A 19,634-nucleotide genomic window follows, 5' to 3' on the forward strand; every position below is an offset into this window, starting at 1 on the left:
ACCTTAAAGGCCTACTGAAACGAGATGTTCTTATTTAAACGGGGATAGCAGGTCCATTCTATGTGTCATACTTCATCATTTCACCATATTGCCATATTTTTGCTGAAAGGATTTAGTAGAGAACATCCACGATAGTTTGCAACTTTTGGTCGCTAATAAAAAAGCCTTGCCTGTACCGGAAGTAGCAGACGATGACGTCATCCGTGTGAGGGTTCTGTCACGCCAAATTTCTTCTCCCTACAACCCCCCCCCCCCCCCCCACTCCATTTACTTCCGGGGTCATGATTAATACAGGCGTTTTGTTAACGCTATATTATTAAAATACAGACGATTTGTTAACGCTATATTATTAAAAAAATGTAAACAACTATTTACAAACACAAGCTATGGGATGACATAAGAGGAAACGTGACCCCGGAAGTAAATGCGTCATCCCATAGCTTGTGTTTGTAAATACTTTTTGATTTTTTTTAATAATATAGCGTTAACAAAACGTCTATTTTTATAATATAGCGTTAACAAAACGTCTATTTTTATAATATAGCGTTAACAAAACGTCTGTATTAATCATGACCCCGGAAGTAAATGGGGGGGGGAAGAAATTTGGCGTGACAGCTCCTCACATCCTCACATTGTTTATAATGGGAGCCTCCAACACAAAGAGCTATTCGGACCGAGAAAACGTCAATTTCCCCATTAATTTGAGCGAGGGTGAAAGATTCGTGGATGAGGATATTGATAGCGAAGGACTAGAAAAAAAAAGAAGAAAAAAATTAGGTAAAAAAAAAAGAGGCGATTGACTTGTGAGCGATTCAGATGTTTTTAGACACATTTACTAGGATAATTCTGGGAAATCCCTTATCTTTCTATTGTGTTGCTAGTGTTTTATTGAGTTACATAGTACCTGATAGTCAGAGAGGGTGTGTTGGCGCCAGTCTCTGAGGGAAGTCACGGCAGCTGCATGGACGGCGCAAGCTCCACTGATCTCCGGTGAGAGGCGACTCTTTACCACAATTTTCTCACCGAAACCTGCTAGTTGACGTGGTTGGGATCCATGTTTGCTTGACCGCTCTGATCCATAGTAAAGCTTCACATCCGGGAATTTTAAAGAAAGAAACACAGTGTGTTTGTGTGGCTAAAGGCTAAAGCTTCCCACCTCCATCTTTCTACTTTGACTTCTCCATTATTAATTGAACAAATTGCAAAAGATTCAGCAACACAGATGTCCAAAATACTGTGTAATTATGTGATGAAAAGAGAGGACTTTTAGCAGCTAGTGGTGCTGCGCTAATATGTCCCCTCCAACTCGAGACGTCACGCGCACGCGTCATCATAAGCGTCATCATTCCGCGACATTTTCAACAAGAAACTCCACGGGAAATTTAAAATTGCAATTTAGTAAAGTAAAGCGGCCGTATTGTCATGTGTTGCAATGTTAATATTTCATCATTGATATATAAACTATCAGACTGCGTGGTGGCTAGTAGTGGCTTTCAGTAGGCCTTTAAACCTACTGAATAGCTCCTAATATTCTTCCCTTTATGCGATTTCAAATGACCGGTATTGAAATCAGCCTCCTCCATTTTGAAAATGATGACAGGGGAAGTGTCACTCGTGACGTCACGAGCTTGACCAGGTGGTAATACTAAGCATGCGCTAATTATTTTGCGAAGCGAGTTTGAACCGGCAGTAATTGAAGGCAGGTGCATACTATATATACCCTGCGGCAATTCAAGGAAATACGGTATTTGATGTTCAAACTGATAAACATTTTTTCATTAACTTTAGAATTTGATGCCAGCAACATGTGACAAAGAAGTTTGGAAAGGTGGCAATAAATACTGATAAAGTTGAGGAATGCTCATCAAACACTTATTTGGAACATCCCACAGGTGTGCAGGCTAATTGGGAACAGGTGGGTGCCATGATTGGCTATAAAAACAGCTTCCATGAAATGCTAAGTCATTCACAAACAAGGATGGGGTGAGGGTCACCACTTTGTAAGCAAATTGTCAAACAGTTTTAGAACAACATTTCTCAACGAGCTATTGCAAGGAATTTAGGGATTTTACCATCTACGGTCCGTAAAATCATCAAAAGGTTCAGAGAATCTGGAGAAATCACTGCACTTAAGCGATGATATTACGGACCTTTGAACCCTCAGGCGGTACAGCATCAAAAACCGACATCAGTGTGTAAAGGATATCACAACACAGGCTCAGGAACACTTCATAAAACCACTGTCAGTAACTACAGTTGGTCGCTACATCTGTAAGTGCAAGTTAAAACTCTACTATGCAAAGCAAAACCCATTCATCAACAACTCCAAGAAACGCCGCTGGCTTCGCTGGGCCCGAGTTAATCTAATATGGACTGATGCAAAGTGGAAAAGTGCATTGTGGGTCTGACGAGTCCACATTTCAAATTATATTCGGAAACTGTGGACATGGTGTCCTCCGAAACAAAGAGGAAAATAACCATTCAGATTGTTATAGACGCAAAGTTCAAAAGCCAGAATCTGTGAAGGCACCATTAATGCTGAATGGTCCACACAGGTTATGGAGCAAAATATGTTGTCATCCAAGCAACATTAACATGGACGCCCCTGCTTATTTCAGCAAAACAATGCCAAGCCACGTGTTGCAACAGCGTGGTTTCATAGTAAAAGAGTGTGGCTACTTTCCTGGCCCGCCTGCAGTCCAGACCTGTCTCCCGTGGAAAATGTGTGGTGCATTATGAAGTGTAAAATACGACAGCGGAGACCCCAGACTGTTGAAGGACTGAAGCTCTACATAAAACAAGAATGGGAAAGAATTCCACTTTCAAAGCTTCAACAATTAGTTTTCCTCAGTTCCCAAACGTTAATTGAGTGTTGTTAAAAGAAAAGGTGATGTAACACAGTGGTGAACATGCCCTTTCCCAACTACTTTGGCACGTGTTGCAGCCATGAAATTCTAAGTTAATTATTATTTGCAAAAAAAAGTAAAGTTTATGAATTTGAACATCAAATATGTTGTCTTTGTAGCATATTCAACTGAATATGGCTTGAAAAGGATTTGCAAATCATTGTATTCTGTTTATATTTACATCTAACACAATTTCCCAACTCATATGGAAACGGGGTTTTTAGCATAACGCAGAGATGTTATTTACCAAATACATTTAAAATTTTTGACAACATTAACATGACACACAATTTGAACAGTAACACTGTTTCAATATTGGAAAATAAAACACTGTACTTTATCAAGTGATTTTGGCGTACAACTACATAGAGCCCGCTGACTACTAATGTTGCAAGTGTCACTGAACTAATGCATTGTCTTCTCACAGTCTACTTTGAAACATATGGATGCCAAATGAATGTAAATGACACAGAGATTGCCTGGTCCATTCTACAAAGGAACGGATATCAACGCACCACATATTTAGATGAGGTATGCATAATAAAACTACATATACATTTTTATGTACAGACCCTATTTCCATATGAGTTGGGAAATTTTCTGCTTCTCTGGGCCCAAGATCATCTAAGATGGACTGATGCAAAGTGGAAAAGTGTTCTGTGGTCCCACGAGTCCACATTTCAAATTATATTTGGAAATATTCGACATCGTGTCATCCGGATCAAGGGGGAAGCGAACCATCCAGACTGTTATCGACGCAAAGTTCAAAAGTCAGCATGTGTGATGGTATGGGGGTGTATTAGTGCCCAAGACATGGGTAACTTACACATGTGGATGGTATGGGGGTGTATTAGTGCCCAAGGCATGGGTAACTTACACATGTGTGATGGTATGGGGGTGTATTAGTGCCCAAGACATGGGTAACTTACACATGTGTGATGGTATGGGGGTGTATTAGTGCCCAAGGCATGGGTAACTTACACATGTGTGATGGTATGGGGGTGTATTAGTGCCCCAGGCATGGGTAACTTACACATGTCTGATGGTATGGGGGTGTATTAGTGCCCAAGACATGGGTAACTTACACATGTGTGATGGTATGGGGGTGTATTAGTGCCCAAGGCATGGGTAACTTACACATGTGTGATGGTATGGGGGTTTATTAGTGCCCCAGGCATGGGTAACTTACACATGTGTGATGGTATGGGGGTGTATTAGTGCCCAAGGCATGGGTAACTTACACATGTGTGATGGTATGGGGGTGTATTAGTGCCCCAGGCATGGGTAACTTACACATGTGTGATGGTATGGGGGTGTATTAGTGCCCAAGGCATGGGTAACTTACACATGTGTGATGGTATGGGGGTGTATTAGTGCCCAAGGCATGGGTAACTTACACATGTGTGATGGTATGGGGGTGTATTAGTGCCCAAGGCATGGGTAACTTACACATGTGTGATGGTATGGGGGTGTATTAGTGAACAAGACATGGGTAACTTACACATGTGTGATGGTATGGTGGTGTATTAGTGAACAAGACATGGGTAACTTACACATGTGTGATGGTATGGGGGTGTATTAGTGCCCAAGGCATGGGTAACTTACACATGTGTGATGGTATGGGGGTGTATTAGTGCCCAAGGCATGGGTAACTTACACATGTGTGATGGTATGGGGGTGTATTAGTGCCCAAGGCATGGGTAACTTACACATGTGTGATGGTATGGGGGTGTATTAGTGCCCAAGGCATGGGTAACTTACACATGTGTGATGGTATGGGGGTGTATTAGTGCCCAAGGCATGGGTAACTTACACATGTGTGATGGTATGGGGGTGTATTAGTGCCCAAGGCATGGGTAACTTACACATGTGTGATGGTATGGGGGTGTATTAGTGCCCAAGGCATGGGTAACTACACATGTGTGATGGTATGGGGGTGTATTAGTGCCCAAGGTATGGGTAACTTACACATGTGTGATGGTATGGGGGTGTATTAGTGCCCAAGACATGGGTAACTTACACATGTGTGATGGTATGGGGGTGTATTAGTGCCCAAGGCATGGGTAACTTACACATGTGTGATGGTATGGGGGTGTATTAGTGCCCAAGGCATGGGTAACTTACACATGTGTGATGGTATGGGGGTGTATTAGTGCCCAAGGCATGGGTAACTTACACATGTGTGATGGTATGGGGGTGTATTAGTGCCCAAGACATGGGTAACTTACACATGTGTGATGGTATGGGGGTGTATTAGTGCCCAAGACATGGGTAACTTACACATGTGTGATGGTATGGGGGTGTATTAGTGCCCAAGGCATGGGTAACTTACACATGTGTGATGGTATGGGGGTGTATTAGTGCCCAAGGCATGGGTAACTTACACATGTGTGATGGTATGGGGGTGTATTAGTGCCCAAGGCATGGGTAACTTACACATGTGTGAAGGCACCATTAATGCTGAAAGGTACATACAGGTTTTGGAACAACATATGCTGCCATCCAAGCGCTGTCTTTTTCATGGACGCCCCTGCTTATTTCAGCAAGACAATGCCATGCCACATTCAGCACGTGTTACAACAGCTTGGTTTCGTAATAAAAGAGTGGGGGTACTTTCCTGGCCCGCCTGCAGTCCAGACCTGTCTCCCATGGAAAATGTGTGGCGCATTATGAAGCGTAAAATAGGACAGCGGAGACCCCGGACTGTTGAACGACTGAAGCTCTACATAAAACAAGAATGGGAAAGAATTCCACTTTCAAAGCTACAACAATTAGTTTCTTCAGTTCCCAAATGTTTGAGTGTTGTTAAAAGAAAAGGTGATGTAACACAGTGGTGAACATGCCCTTTCCCAACTACTTTGGCACGTGTTGCAGCCATGAAATACTAAGTTAATGATTATTTGCAAAAAAAAAAAAGTTTATGATCTTGAACATCAAATATGTTGTCTTTGTAGCATATTCAACTGAATATGGCTTGAAAAGGATTTGCAAATCATTGTATTCTGTTTATATTTACATCTAACACAGTTTCCCAACTCATATGGAAACAGGGTTTGTACAAACATATACATATATATATATACATGTACACATGTATATATATACACCTTTATATATATGTACATATCAATGTGTGTGTATATTATGTGTGTGCTAGAGATGCGCGGAAAGGCAATTATATCATCCGCATCACCAAAGTGGTCATCCACCTGCCGTCCACCCGAACCAACATTTTATCAGGACCGTACCCGCCCGCCAACCGCCCGCTGAAATACATCAGAAGTTGTCTGCCTTTACCACTCACAGAGCTATTTAAACCTGTTTCACAGAGTAATGAGGACATTTGTAACCGCCAACGTACCCGCGACTCTCCAATAGCTTTCATCCTGATTACAAGAACATGGGCGTGCTGTGAAGCCATTTCCTTAGACACCTTCAACAACATGTACGAACCGATTGTTGGTCCGGCAACATGTTGTGTGCAGCTTCTGCAATCACACGTACAAGATTGAAAGGCATACTGGGTGATACAGAGTACACTGATGGTTGTGATATAAACAACTTTAACACTTACTAATATGCGCCACGCTGTCAAGCCACACCCAACAAGATTGACAAACACATTTCGGGAGAACATCCTCACAGTAACACAACATAAATGCAACACAACAAATCCTTTGTATCCGTGACACTTCCTGAATATATTTTACACCCCCGCGCCCCCAACCCGGCCCACCTTACCGACGCAGGGGGTCAATTGCTAGCAGTGTGTACAAAATAGTCAGGAGTGTCATGAATACAAAGGATTATGGGTATTTGTTGTTTTGCGTTTATGTTGTGTTACTGTGAGGATGTTCTCCCGAAATATGTTTGTCGTTCTTGTTTGGTGTGGCTTCACAGCGTGGCGCATATTACTAAGAGTGTTAAAACCGTTTATATCACAACCATTAGTGTACTCTGTGTCACCCAGTATGCCTTGCAGTCGTGTGCGTGTTGCCATGGAAACCACACACAACATGATGCTGGACTGACAAGTAGATCAAACATGATGTAGAAGGCGACAAAGCCAATGGCTTCATAGCACGCACTAATACTTATTATCTGGGTGACTGCCGGCAGTCATTCAGGAGAATAATAGCGTCTCTTATTGACTTCTTCGCTATGTGACACAGGTCTTAAATGGCTCTTTGAATGGCAAAGGATACTGATCCCAGAACCATGTATAGCAAATATTTCCGGATGGTTCAACCGCCACCCGCCCAGATCTAATCATCATGTTAACCACCCGACCCGCGGTTTATCCGCGGATGAGACCGCAAACCGCGCATCTGTAGTGTGTGCATATGTGTTTATGTATATTCTGTATACATGTTTATAGATATACTGTACCGTTATACAGTGCTCAATACCGGGGTAGAGCGGAATATACGTTAGGTTAGGAAAAAACACAGAGGGTATTTCATCCCTACAAGCCTGTTTCGCAGGTTTCCCTGCTCCATCCATCCATCCGTTTTCTACCGCTTGTCCCTTTCCGGGTCGCGGGGGGGGGGGGGGGTTCGCTGGAGCCTATCTCAGCTGCATTCGGGGGGAAGGCGGGGCACAACCTGGACAAGTCGCCACCTCATCACAGGGCCAACACAGATAGATAGACAACATTCACACACTAGGGACCATTTAGTGTTGCCAATCAACCTATCCCCAGGTGCATGTTTTTGGAGGTGGGAGGAAGCCCACCTATTCACGGGGGGGACATGCACACTCCACACAGAAAGATCCCGTGCGCAGGATCGAACCCAGGACCTTCGTATTGTGAGGCAAACACACTAACCCTTCTTCCACTCTGCTGCCCTGGTTTTATTTATGTAGGGATGAAATAGCCTCTGTTTTTTTTTGCCCTGACCTAACGTAGATATACTATATGTATATATACAGGTGTAAGTATACATATATATATGCATGTGTGGAAGACTCCTAGCAGGGTGGGTTCTCCTGGGACCGGCCCAACTTCTTGAGCCCGGGATACAGGTTTGATCAAGTCTTAATTGTTATACACCCCAGTGTTCAGGACATTGTTGCCAGCGGGGTCCGTGCTCTCGTGTGCGTGTGTCATCTGCTCTCATAAACGCCCTCTGCCACAACATATCTGTGTACATGTATGTACGGTACAGGCCAAAACTTTGGACTCACCTTCTCATTCAATTCGTTTTCTTTATTTTCATGACTATTTACATTGTAGATTGTCATTGAAGGCATCAAAACTATGAATGAACACATGGAGTTATGTACTGTAGTTAACAAATCAATGTGAAATAACTGCAAACCAGTTTCATATTCTAGTTTCTTCAAAATAACCACCCTTTGCTTTGATTACTGCTTTGCGCACTCTTGGCATTCTCTCCATGGGCTTCAAGAGGTAGTCACTTGAAATGGTTTTTACTTCACATGTGTGCCTTATCAAGGTTGATTAGTGGAATTTCCTGCTTTATCAATAGGGTTGGGACCATCACTTGTGTTGTGCAGAAGTCAGGTGTGTCCAAACTTTTGGCCTGTACTGATAATATATGTATGTACAGTATGTATACTGATAATATATGTATGTACAGTATGTATACTGATAATATATGTATGTACAGTATGTGTACTGATAATATATGTATGTACAGTATGTATACTGATAATATATGTATGTACAGTATGTATACTGATAATATATGTATGTACAGTATGTATACAGCACATATGAAGAGTGAAAATAATGTTTCACTCTGTTTCATTGCAGGCATTTTCTAATATAAAAAAATATATATTTCTCATTAATGTACACTCAGCACCCCGTCCTAACAGAACATTTTTTTTTTTTAAATAATATAATTTAAAAAAACTCAAAAATTGCTGCATTTATCTTTCCCTCTATCCTGACTAGTCTACCAGTTCCTCCTGCTAAAACCATCCCTACAGCATGATGCTGCCACCAAAATGTGTCTTAAACTGTCCAAAGATAAGCTTGTGGCATCATATTCACAAAGACCTGAAGCTGTAATAGCTGCCAAAGGGGCGTCTACAAAGTATCGAGCAAAGGGTCTATAAGTACATGTCATTTTTTAGCTAATCTTTAAAAAATGTCTACATTTCAGTTTTTTTTCTGTCAAATGGCTTCAATGAAACAGACTAAAAATAATAAAATACTTTCTGTACCAACTGTATATATTATTAATGTTTGTATGTACAGTATATATATATATATTTTTTTTAAGTACATGTATATATATATATGAGTATGTACGTACAGTATGTGTGTATGTATATTTATATACATATATATATATATATATACATGTATGTATATATATATATCTATGTGTGTATGTATGCATATATATATGTATATATATATATATATATATATATATATATATATATATATATGTGTATATATATATGTATATATATATATATATCTATGTGTGTATGTATGCATATATATATATATATATATATATATATATATATATATATGTATATATATATATATATATATATATATATGTGTGTGTATATATATATGTGTGTGTATGTGTATGTATATATCTGTGATAAATGTAATTCATCCTTTGACTTTGTGTGCAGGCAGATGTTGTCCTGCTTGTAACATGCTCCATAAGGTAGGAACTGCTCACATAATAATCCTGATTCAAGATAATTTGCATGTGAGGCAGCTGTATTCTATTCTATGTTATCGGTGGGCCTACCGAGGATGTCGTAATGGTTCGTGTTGTGGTTTGTGCAGCCCTTTGAGACACTAGTGTTTTAGGGCTATATAAGTAAACATTGATTGATTGATTGATTATGTTATTTATTTTTTTAAAAGAGAAAAAGCAGAACAAACCATTTGGAACAGACTACAACAACTGACAGCGATGAAGAAGAAACGCCTGAAGAGTCGACCGCCAATGAAAATTGGGATTTTAGGTACTGGATGTCTGATTTCCATGACGAGTTACACTTCCAATTATAGTACGTTTTTTTTTTTTGGACACATTACTTACAAAAAACAATGTCCCACTTTAATTTACTTCGGCACTTTTACATTTTTAAAAGTTAGATCCATATGTATATATAAATATGTGTGTCGGTCCTATCTATCTATCTATCTATCTATCTCTATCTATCTATCTATCTATCTATATATCTATCTATCTATCTATCTATCTAACATGTATGTATGTTATATATGTATAATATATATATATAAGCATATGTATGTGTGTATATATATATGTTTGTGCATATATATATGTATGTATGTGTATATATATGTATATGTATATATATGTGTTTACATATATATACACACACATATATATATATATATGTGTGTGTGTGTACATAAGGGCTTCATGGTGGCAGAGGAGTTAGTGCGTCTGCCTCACAATACGAAGGTCCTGAGTAGTCAGGGTTCAATCCCGGGCTCGGGATCTTTCTGTGTGGAGTTTGCATGTCCTCCCCGTGAATGGGTGGGTTCCTTGTGGGTACTCCGGCTTCTTCCCACCTCCAAAGACATGCACCTGGGGATAGGTTGATTGGCAACACTAAATGGTCCCTAGTGTGTGAATGTGAGTGTGAATGTTGTCTGTCTATCTGTGTTGGCCCTGTGATGAGGTAGCGACTTGTCCAGGGTGTACAATGCCTTCCGCCCGATTGTAGCTGAGATAGGCTCCAGCGCCCCCCGCGACCCAAAAGGGAATAAGCGGTAGGAAATGGATGGATGGATATATGTATACATACATATATATATATCCAGTAATTGGGGGGGTGTCTATCTGTGTTGGCCCTGCGATGAGGTGGCGACTTGTCCAGGGTGTACCCCGCCTTCCGCCCGATTGTAGCTGAGATAGGCGCCAGCGCCCCCCGCGACCCCGAAAGGGAATAAGCGGTAGAAAATGGATGGATGGATGGGGACGGCGTGGCGCAGTGGGGAGAGTGGCCGTGCGCAACCCGAGCGTCCCTGGTTCAATTCCCACCTAGCACCAACCTCGTCACGTCCGTTGTGTCCTGAGCAAGACACTTCACCCTTGCTCCTGATGGGTGCTGGTTAGCGCCTTGCATGGCAGCTCCCTCCATCAGTGTGTGAATGTGTGTGTGAATGTGGAAGTAGTGTCAAAGCGCTTTGAGTACCTTGAAGGTAGAAAAGCGCTATACAAGTACAACCCATTTATCATTTATAATTAGTGGGCCATAGTTTGGGCACCCCTTTTGTAGTTGATCGTGCTATTAAAACATTTACAAATATTTTACATAAATAATAAATAATGATATTTAATGTATGCCTGTCCAGGTTGTATGGCAGAGAGATTGAAGACGGAGCTTTTGGAGCGCGAGAAGCTCCTAGATGTTCTCGCCGGGCCAGACGCCTACCGTGACCTTCCGCGCCTGTTGACTGTAGCCCAGGGAGGTCAACAAGCAAGCAACCTGTTGCTGTCGTTAGAGGAGACCTACGCTGACATTATGCCCGTCCATCACTCTGCACAGGGCCGCAGTGCTTTTGTGTAAGTTGTGTCACAAGGACTCCTGTTGTTGCTTTTTTGTCTTCCATGTTCTATACTCAAATGGTTTGCATGTTTTGACCTGGCAGCTCCATCATGCGGGGCTGTGACAATATGTGCAGTTACTGCATTGTTCCCTTCACGCGCGGCCGCGAGAGGAGCCGACCTGTCAGCTCTGTTCTTGAGGAAGTCCTTATGCTTTCAGACCAGGTGAGTTAAAGCTGGTCGCAAAGGAGTACAGTGGTACCTCAACTCAGTTGAACAGTGTTTGGTGCAAATGTCACAGTGAACCCTGTAAGATCTGCCCAAAACATCTGGTCTTACTCGCTGGCATTAGCTTTTAGCTAGAGGTTGCCCTAAGTTTGTTTTCCAACCAAGGAGAGGAATAAAGAGAGTGTGAAGGACAGTGCTGAGCAGAAGAAATGGATACTAGTCATTGAATTATAGAAACAAATCATCAACAATCTGTGTAGCAGACTTGGCGAAGCAAATGGAAGGTATCACTGCCGGTCTGCACCATACTTAAGCCGAATTAGTATAATCAGATAGGTTCCAGCACTCCCCGCGACCCCAAAAGGGACAAGTGGTAGAAAATGGATAGATGGATGGAGTATAACGCTAGTCAAGAATGTTAAAATGATTACCAAGCGGCTGACATTTATCCATGAAAATATGGAAAAGCTGCTGATGGTTTGTGACAGAGAAACAGCTTGAAGGAGATATTGTAAAAGTCCACTCTCCAAGGTAAATGCTGTACATTATTATTACATACTATTATTACCAGGGGCGTGGGGAAAAAATCGATTCGAATTTGAATAGCGATTCTCATTTAAAAAAAATAAATTATTATTATTATTTATTTTTTAATCAATCCAACAAAACATACCATAACAATGCAATCCAATTCCAAAACCAAACCTGACCCAGCATCGCTCAGAACTGCAATAAACAGAACAATTGAGAGGAGACACAAACACCACACAGAACAAACCGAAAGTAGTGAAACAAAAATGAATATTATCAACAACAGTATCAATATTAATTATAATTTCAGCATAGCAGTGATTAAAAATCCCTCATTGACATTATCATTAGACATTTATAAAAATAAAAAAAGAACAATAGTGTCACAGTGGCTTACACTTGCATGGCATCTCATAAGCTGGACAACACACTGTGTCCAATGTTTTCACAAAGATAAAATAAGTCATATTTTTGGTTTGTTTAAAGGGGAACATTATCACAATTTCAAAAGGGTTAAAAACAATAAAAATCAGTTCCCAGTGGCTTGTTGTATTTTTTGAAGTTTTTTCAAAATCTTACCGGTCTCAGAATATCCCGAAATAAAGCTTTAAAGTGCCTTATTTTCGCTCTCTGCGAAGACACTGGCCATTTCCCTGTGACGTCACACAGTGCTGCCAATGTAAACAAACAATGGGAATACCACAGCAAGATATAGCCACATTAGCTCGGATTCAAACTCTGATTTCAGCGGCTTAAGCGATTCAACAGATTACGCATGTATTGAAACAGATGGTTGGAGTATGAAAATATTGAAGAAGAAACTGAAGCTATTTAGCGAATAGCTATTGACGCTATTCATAGCCATAGCATGGCCGAATAGCTGCGTTAGCATTGCCCGTAAAATGTGCGGACCAAACGATCAGGACTTTCGCATCTTTTGACACTGGAGCAACTTAAATCCGTCGATTGGTAAGTGTTTGTTTCGCATTAAATGTGGGTGGAAGGAAACGTAATATAGTTGCAAATGCATCTGCAGGTTATCCATACATCTCTGTACCATGTCTGCTTTAGCACCGCCGGTAAATAGCATGTTAGCATCGATTAGCTGGCAGTCAACATCAACAAAACTCACCTTTTTGATTTGGTTGACTTAATGGTTGCAAATGCATCTGCAGGTTATCCATACATCTCTGTGCCATGTCTGTCTTAGCATCGCCGGTCAAATGTGGAGACACTCTGGCACATTCAATGGGGGTCTGGCGGGGGACACTTTGGCATCTTGGGGCCAGTGGTGCAACTTGAATCCCTCCCTGTTAGTGTTGTTACACCCTCCGACAACACACCCACCAGGCATGATGTCTCCAAGGTTCCAAAAAATAGTCAAAAAAACGGAAAATAACAGAGCTGAGACCCGGTGTTTGTATTGTGTTGAAAATGAAAATGGCGGGTGTGTTACCTTGGCGACGTCACTTTCTGACGTCATCGCCTCCAGCGCGATAAACAGAAAGGCGTTTAATCCGCCAAAATTCACCCATTTAGAGTTCGGAAATCGGTTGAAAAAATAGATGTTTTTTTTTCTGCACCATCAAGGTATATATTGACGCTTACATAGGTCTGCTGATAATGTTCCCCTTTAATAGTTAAAACAAATGTACATTATTGCAATCAGTTGATAAAACATTGTCCTTTACAATTATAAAAGCTTTTTCCAAAAATCTACTACTCTGCTAGCATGTCAGCAGACTGGGGTAGATCCTGCTGAAATCTATGTATTGAATGAAGAGAGAATCCTTTTAAATCGGGAAAAAAAATCGTTTTTGAATGGAAAATCATGTTGAATTGAAAAAAAAACCAAACGATTTTGAATCGAATCGTGAACCCCAAGAATTGATATTGAATCGAATTTTGGGACACCAAAAGATTCGCAGCCCTAATTATTACATATTATTACATTACTATGGTCGTGAGCTTTCAGTTAAAACTGTAAGGGCAAGATGGAGGACCCAGGACACAGGGGAGAGACTATGTCTTCCTGCTGGCCTGGGTACGCCCCAGGAAGAGCTGGACGTAGGAGAGGGAAGTCTGGGCTTCTATACTTAGGCTGTTGCTCCCGCGACCCGTCTTTGGATAAGCGGAAGAAGATGGATATTATTACATAACGTCATAAAACTACTTTTCGATGTACAAAACCCAAAACTAGTGAAGTTGGCACGTTGTGTAATTTGTAAATAAAAGCAGAATACAATGATTTGGAAATCTTTTTCAACTTAAATGTTAATTTATTGTTCGAACTGAGAAAAGTAATATTTTTGGAAATAATCATTAACTTAGAATTTAATGGCAGCAACACATTGCAAAAAAGTTAGCACAGGGGTATTTTTACCACTGTGTTACATGGCCTTTCCTTTTAACAACACTCAGTAAATGTTAGATAACTGAGGAGACCAATTTTTGAAGCTTTTCAGGTGGAATTCTTTACCATTCTTGCTTGATGTACAGCTTGAGTTGTTCAACCGTTGTGGTATTTTAGGCTTCATAATGCGCCACACATTTTCAATGGGAGACCGGTCTGGACTACAGGCAGGCCAGTCTAGTACCAGCGCTCTTTTACTAAGAAACCCTTCTGTTGTAACACATGGCTTGGCATTGTCTTGCTTAAATAAGCAGGGGCGTCCATGATAACGTTGCTTGGATGACAGCATATGTTGTTCCAAAACCTGTATGTACCTTTCAGCATTAATGGTGCCTTCACAGATGTGTAAGTTACCCATGCCTTGGGCGCTGATAAACCCCCATACGTAGGTGTATTGTAGGTATATCGTAAGTGGCTCTGATGATGAAGCTGAAATGGAAGGAAGCCAAATCAGCTTCATTATCAAAGCCACCTATGATGTTCTTCCCACACCCAAGATCCTTCTTGTGCACTCTGTCAAACCCCTGCAACACCCCGTCACAATCTCACTGGCTGCAAAATCAGTTTGTCTCAAGGCCGCTACACCTGGAGGCACATTGACTCCCGTCCAAAGGCAAAACCCAGTAACTCAATTTTGGTCAAAACTAAACTGATAATAATTTTGGAGTTCCTAAGTGATATGCTTTATATTAGTGTATGCGATATTGTAATTTGTTCCGTAAGTAAGCTGTTAAGCGCATGGCAGGACCTAGCAACTACCACATAACCGCGTAGATACAACAGAAAAACCTAGTATCTCAAGGGACCAATCGGAGCTCCTTTGTCAGTCGCCTTATTGTCTTTAATGAGACATTTGCAGGAATGGGGGCCGACGCTCAAGGTGATTATGTGATATTATGGCAGGAGGGGATATTTGGAAGATCGGCCCAGGACGTTGCAAGCACCTTCATTAAATGTATTCTTCTTCATTCTTCCCCTTGCATACTCTTTTGGGCAGATAACTGTGGAGGTCAAAATAAAAACTGGACGCTGTACACGGCTCTTGCCCAATGTGCAAACGCAGAACGGGGCCCACCCGAGATTGTAATAAAATATCTGGAGAAAGGGCACACGTTCATGAGAGCAGATTCAATCCATGGCTCAGTCGGCAAGAAAATGAAAGCTCAAGAAAACATCTATACCTTTGATGACTTTGTAGATCTTTGTAAGACAGCATCAAGATAGATTGGTTTTCCTTTGTTTTCCCAAAATCAGCTAGAAGTGAGTTACTAGGTTTTGCCTTTGGACGGGAGACAACCAGGTCTTAAGACAACTGGCGATCACCCTGGAGGGAAGGAGAAATACCAACAAAGCCCTCCCTCCCCCAACCCCTTGTCACTCTATCACCACTAAGTCTGTAAGAGCAGGACAACTCCCACCAAAACCATCCGCAAGAGTGGAGGCAACCCTTCTGGACTCTGCCCAGGACTGGAAAATGCAGGTTGACTTGGACCAGAAACTCATCTTCCCGCCTGAAATCATTACAATTAGCTTCAGGCTGGACCTGGTCTTGTGGTCAAGCTCCCAGAAGACTGTGTTCATTGTTGTACTGACTGTACCATGGGAGGCAGCAGTTGGTGAAGCATATGAGCGCAAACATCTGAGGTATGCCAACATGGCAGCCGAGTGCTTCCAGTTGAAGCTGACTGTACCATGGGAGGCAGCAGTTGGTGAAGCATATGAGCGCAAACATCTCAGGTATGCCAACATGGCAGCCGAGTGCTTCCAGTTGAAGCTGACTGTACCATGGGAGGCAGCAGTTGGTGAAGCATATGAGCGCAAACATCTCAGGTATGCCAACATGGCAGCCGAGTGCTTCCAGTTGAAGCTGACTGTACCATGGGAGGCAGCAGTTGGTGAAGCATATGAGCACAAACATCTGAGGTATGCCAACATGGCAGCCGAGTGCTTCCAGTTGAAGCTGACTGTACCATGGGAGGCAGCAGTTGGTGAAGCATATGAGCACAAACATCTGAGGTATGCCAACATGGCAGCCGAGTGCTTCCAGTTGAAGCTGACTGTACCATGGGAGGCAGCAGTTGGTGAAGCATATGAGCGCAAACATCTCAGGTATGCCAACATGGCAGCCGAGTGCTTCCAGTTGAAGCTGACTGTACCATGGGAGGCAGCAGTTGGTGAAGCATATGAGCACAAACATCTGAGGTATGTGAACATGGCAGTCGAGTGCTTCCAGTTGAAGCTGACTGTACCATGGGAGGCAGCAGTTGGTGAAGCATATGAGCACAAACATCTCAGGTATGCCAACATGGCAGCCGAGTGCTTCCAGTTGAAGCTGACTGTACCATGGGAGGCAGCAGTTGGTGAAGCATATGAGCACAAACATCTCAGGTATGCCGAGTGCTTCCAGTTGAAGCTGACTGTACCATGGGAGGCAGCAGTTGGTGAAGCATATGAGCGCAAACATCTGAGGTATGCCAACATGGCAGCCGAGTGCTTCCAGTTAAAGCTGACTGTACCATGGGAGGCAGCAGTTGGTGAAGCATATGAGCGCAAACATCTGAGGTATGCCAACATGGCAGCCGAGTACTTCCAGTTGAAGCTGACTGTACCATGGGAGGCAGCAGTTGGTGAAGCATATGAGCGCAAACATCTGAGGTATGCCAACATGGCAGCCGAGTGCTTCCAGTTGAAGCTGACTGTACCATGGGAGGCAGCAGTTGGTGAAGCATATGAGCGCAAACATCTGAGGTATGCCAACATGGCAGCCGAGTGCTTCCAGTTGAAGCTGACTGTACCATGGGAGGCAGCAGTTGGTGAAGCATATGAGCACAAACATCTCAGGTATGCCAACATGGCAGCCGAGTGCTTCCAGTTGAAGTTGGCTGCAGAGGTTTTGTTGCTACGTCCACAACCAAGCTCCTGAAAGGGATTGGATTGAGAGGTCACTGTCGGATGCTGCTGAAGGAATTAGCAGATGGATATGGTTCAAAAGAAAGGACCCAAACTGGGCTGCTAAATGACATGGAGGGGTAAAGGCAGAGGGGGGCACACCTGAGACGCCAGATATCGCCGTAGAGCCCTCCGGAGGTGTCGTGGGCCTATCAACGAAACACCAATGAAGGAGGGTGCCCACTTTAAGACCCCGGTGAAGCTTTTGCCCCTAACCCCCCACTCAACACTAAATGCTGATTAATCTGAGGGATTGTATTATCTAGTCCTATGAGCTCAACCATCACAGATGCCGGCTTTTGAAATTTGCGCCGGATGGTTATTTTCCTCTTTTGTCCGGAGGGCACGACGTCCAGTTTCCAAAAACAATTTGAAATGTGGACCCGTCAGATCACAGAACTCTTTTCCACTTTGCATCATCAGTCCATTTTAGAGGAGCTTGGTGGCTTTTCTGGGTGTTGCTGATAAATGACGTTTGCTTTGCATAGTAAATTTTCAACTTGCACCTACAGATGTAGCGACAAACTCTAATTACTGACGGTTTTCTGAAGTCTTGATGAGCCCATGTAGTTATATTCTTTATACACCAATGTCGCTTTTTGATGCAGTACCGCCTGAGGGATCGAAGGTCCGTAATATCATCGCCTACATGCAGTGATTTCTACAGATTCTCTGAAACTTTTGATGATATTACGGACCGTAGATGGTGAAATCCCTAAATTCCTTGCAATAGCTCTTTGAGAAATGTAGTTCTTAAACTGTTCGAAAATTTGCTCATGCATTTGTTCACAAAGTGGTGACCCTCGCTCCATCCCTGTTTGTAAATGACTTAACATTTGATGGAAGCTGCTTTTATACCCAATCATGGCACCCACCTCATTCCAGTCTGTCCATTCACCTGTGGGATGTTCCAAATAAGTGTTTGATGAGAATTCCTGAAATGTCTCTGTCTTTTTTGCCACTTGTGCCAGCTTTTCTGAAACTTGTAGCAGGCTTTGAATAATTATAATAATAATAATAATAATAATATTTGCAAAAAATAACGCATTTTTCCAGTTAGAATGTTAAGTATCTTGTCTTTGCAGTCTATTCAATTGAATATATGTTGAAAAGGATTTGTAAATCATTTTATTCTCTTTTTATTTACCATTTATACAATTCGCCAACTTCATTGGTTTTAGGGTTTGTACATTATATTTTTTTCTATAGTATTTGTTGACTAAAAGTTACTTTTTCTGTTTGGAAGGCAAGTTACTTGTCAACATTGTGCCGTTTTGGGGCGCCAAGCACCAATTAAAGAGATTATATATCATTTTAATGGGAGGCTTTGATTAGAGATGCAAGTGTTGTGAGTGAAGATCTCTGTACTGCTGTACTAGATTAGAACTATTTGAAAACAAAAGTGAAGTTTATACTGATTGAGTTGTATGTGTGGTGCTCATCCTTTCAGGGCGTGAAGGAGGTGACATTGCTGGGCCAGAATGTGAACAGCTACAGAGACACATCGGAAGAGCAGTTCTGGGGTGCGAGTCCCACCGAGCTGAGTCGTGGATTTAAGACGGTTTATCGAGCCAAACAGGGAGGTCTGCGTTTCTCTGACCTGCTGGACAGAATATCTCAGGTGGATCCCAATATGAGGGTCAGATTCACGTCACCACATCCCAAGGACTTTCCCGATGAGGTACATGAATCAATTATGTCGTGCTGCATGAATAAGCACGATATCAATTCACACATATGCAATCACATTTAAAAATAGTCATTTTTATTTCTGTTTAAAACATTTGATTGACTTTTTGTTATGTTGTACTGGGGAAGGAGACGGCACAGCAACGGGATGTCAAGTTCAACAGATTTATTGAATACTTGATGATTACGTGGAGTGTGTATGCTACTATGTGTCTGCATGAATGACTATGTGTGGAATTACCATATGTGAATACCGTGAGATTTGTTGAGGTGCGTGTTGGATGTTCAGCGTCCAAATCCGAAGGGGGGAGAAGCCAGGGGAAGTCCAAGGTCCATCCGAAAGTCCAAAGCAGGGTCAAGGATCGGGGAAGGCAAACCAGGTCCAGGAGG

The 19,634-nt window shown here is 42.1% G+C and overlaps 1 protein-coding gene across 5 annotated transcripts in view; it reads left to right on the top strand.

The window, feature by feature from the left end:
• The window catches only part of cdk5rap1 (CDK5 regulatory subunit associated protein 1), a 67,164-nt gene that overhangs the window by 1,003 nt on the left and 46,527 nt on the right, over positions 1-19,634 (top strand). For 4 of the 5 annotated variants that reach the window (XR_009802257.1, XM_061875587.1, XM_061875588.1 and 1 more), the window contains exons 2-7: positions 3,334-3,437; positions 9,534-9,568; positions 9,775-9,920; positions 11,242-11,452; positions 11,539-11,659; positions 19,006-19,236. Coding sequence is in view for 4 of the 5 variants with exons in the window: in XM_061875587.1 (XP_061731571.1) it covers positions 3,334-3,437; positions 9,534-9,568; positions 9,775-9,920; positions 11,242-11,452; positions 11,539-11,659; positions 19,006-19,236 (848 nt within the window). In the remaining variant the exon portion in view is untranslated. The remainder of the gene's footprint in view (positions 1-3,333; positions 3,438-9,533; positions 9,569-9,774; positions 9,921-11,241; positions 11,453-11,538; positions 11,660-19,005; positions 19,237-19,634) is intronic. The other variant, XM_061875589.1, reaches the window with a different exon arrangement.

This window comes from Nerophis ophidion, linkage group LG16, assembly GCF_033978795.1.
Source record: "Nerophis ophidion isolate RoL-2023_Sa linkage group LG16, RoL_Noph_v1.0, whole genome shotgun sequence".
Taxonomy (NCBI): Eukaryota; Metazoa; Chordata; class Actinopteri; order Syngnathiformes; family Syngnathidae; genus Nerophis; species Nerophis ophidion.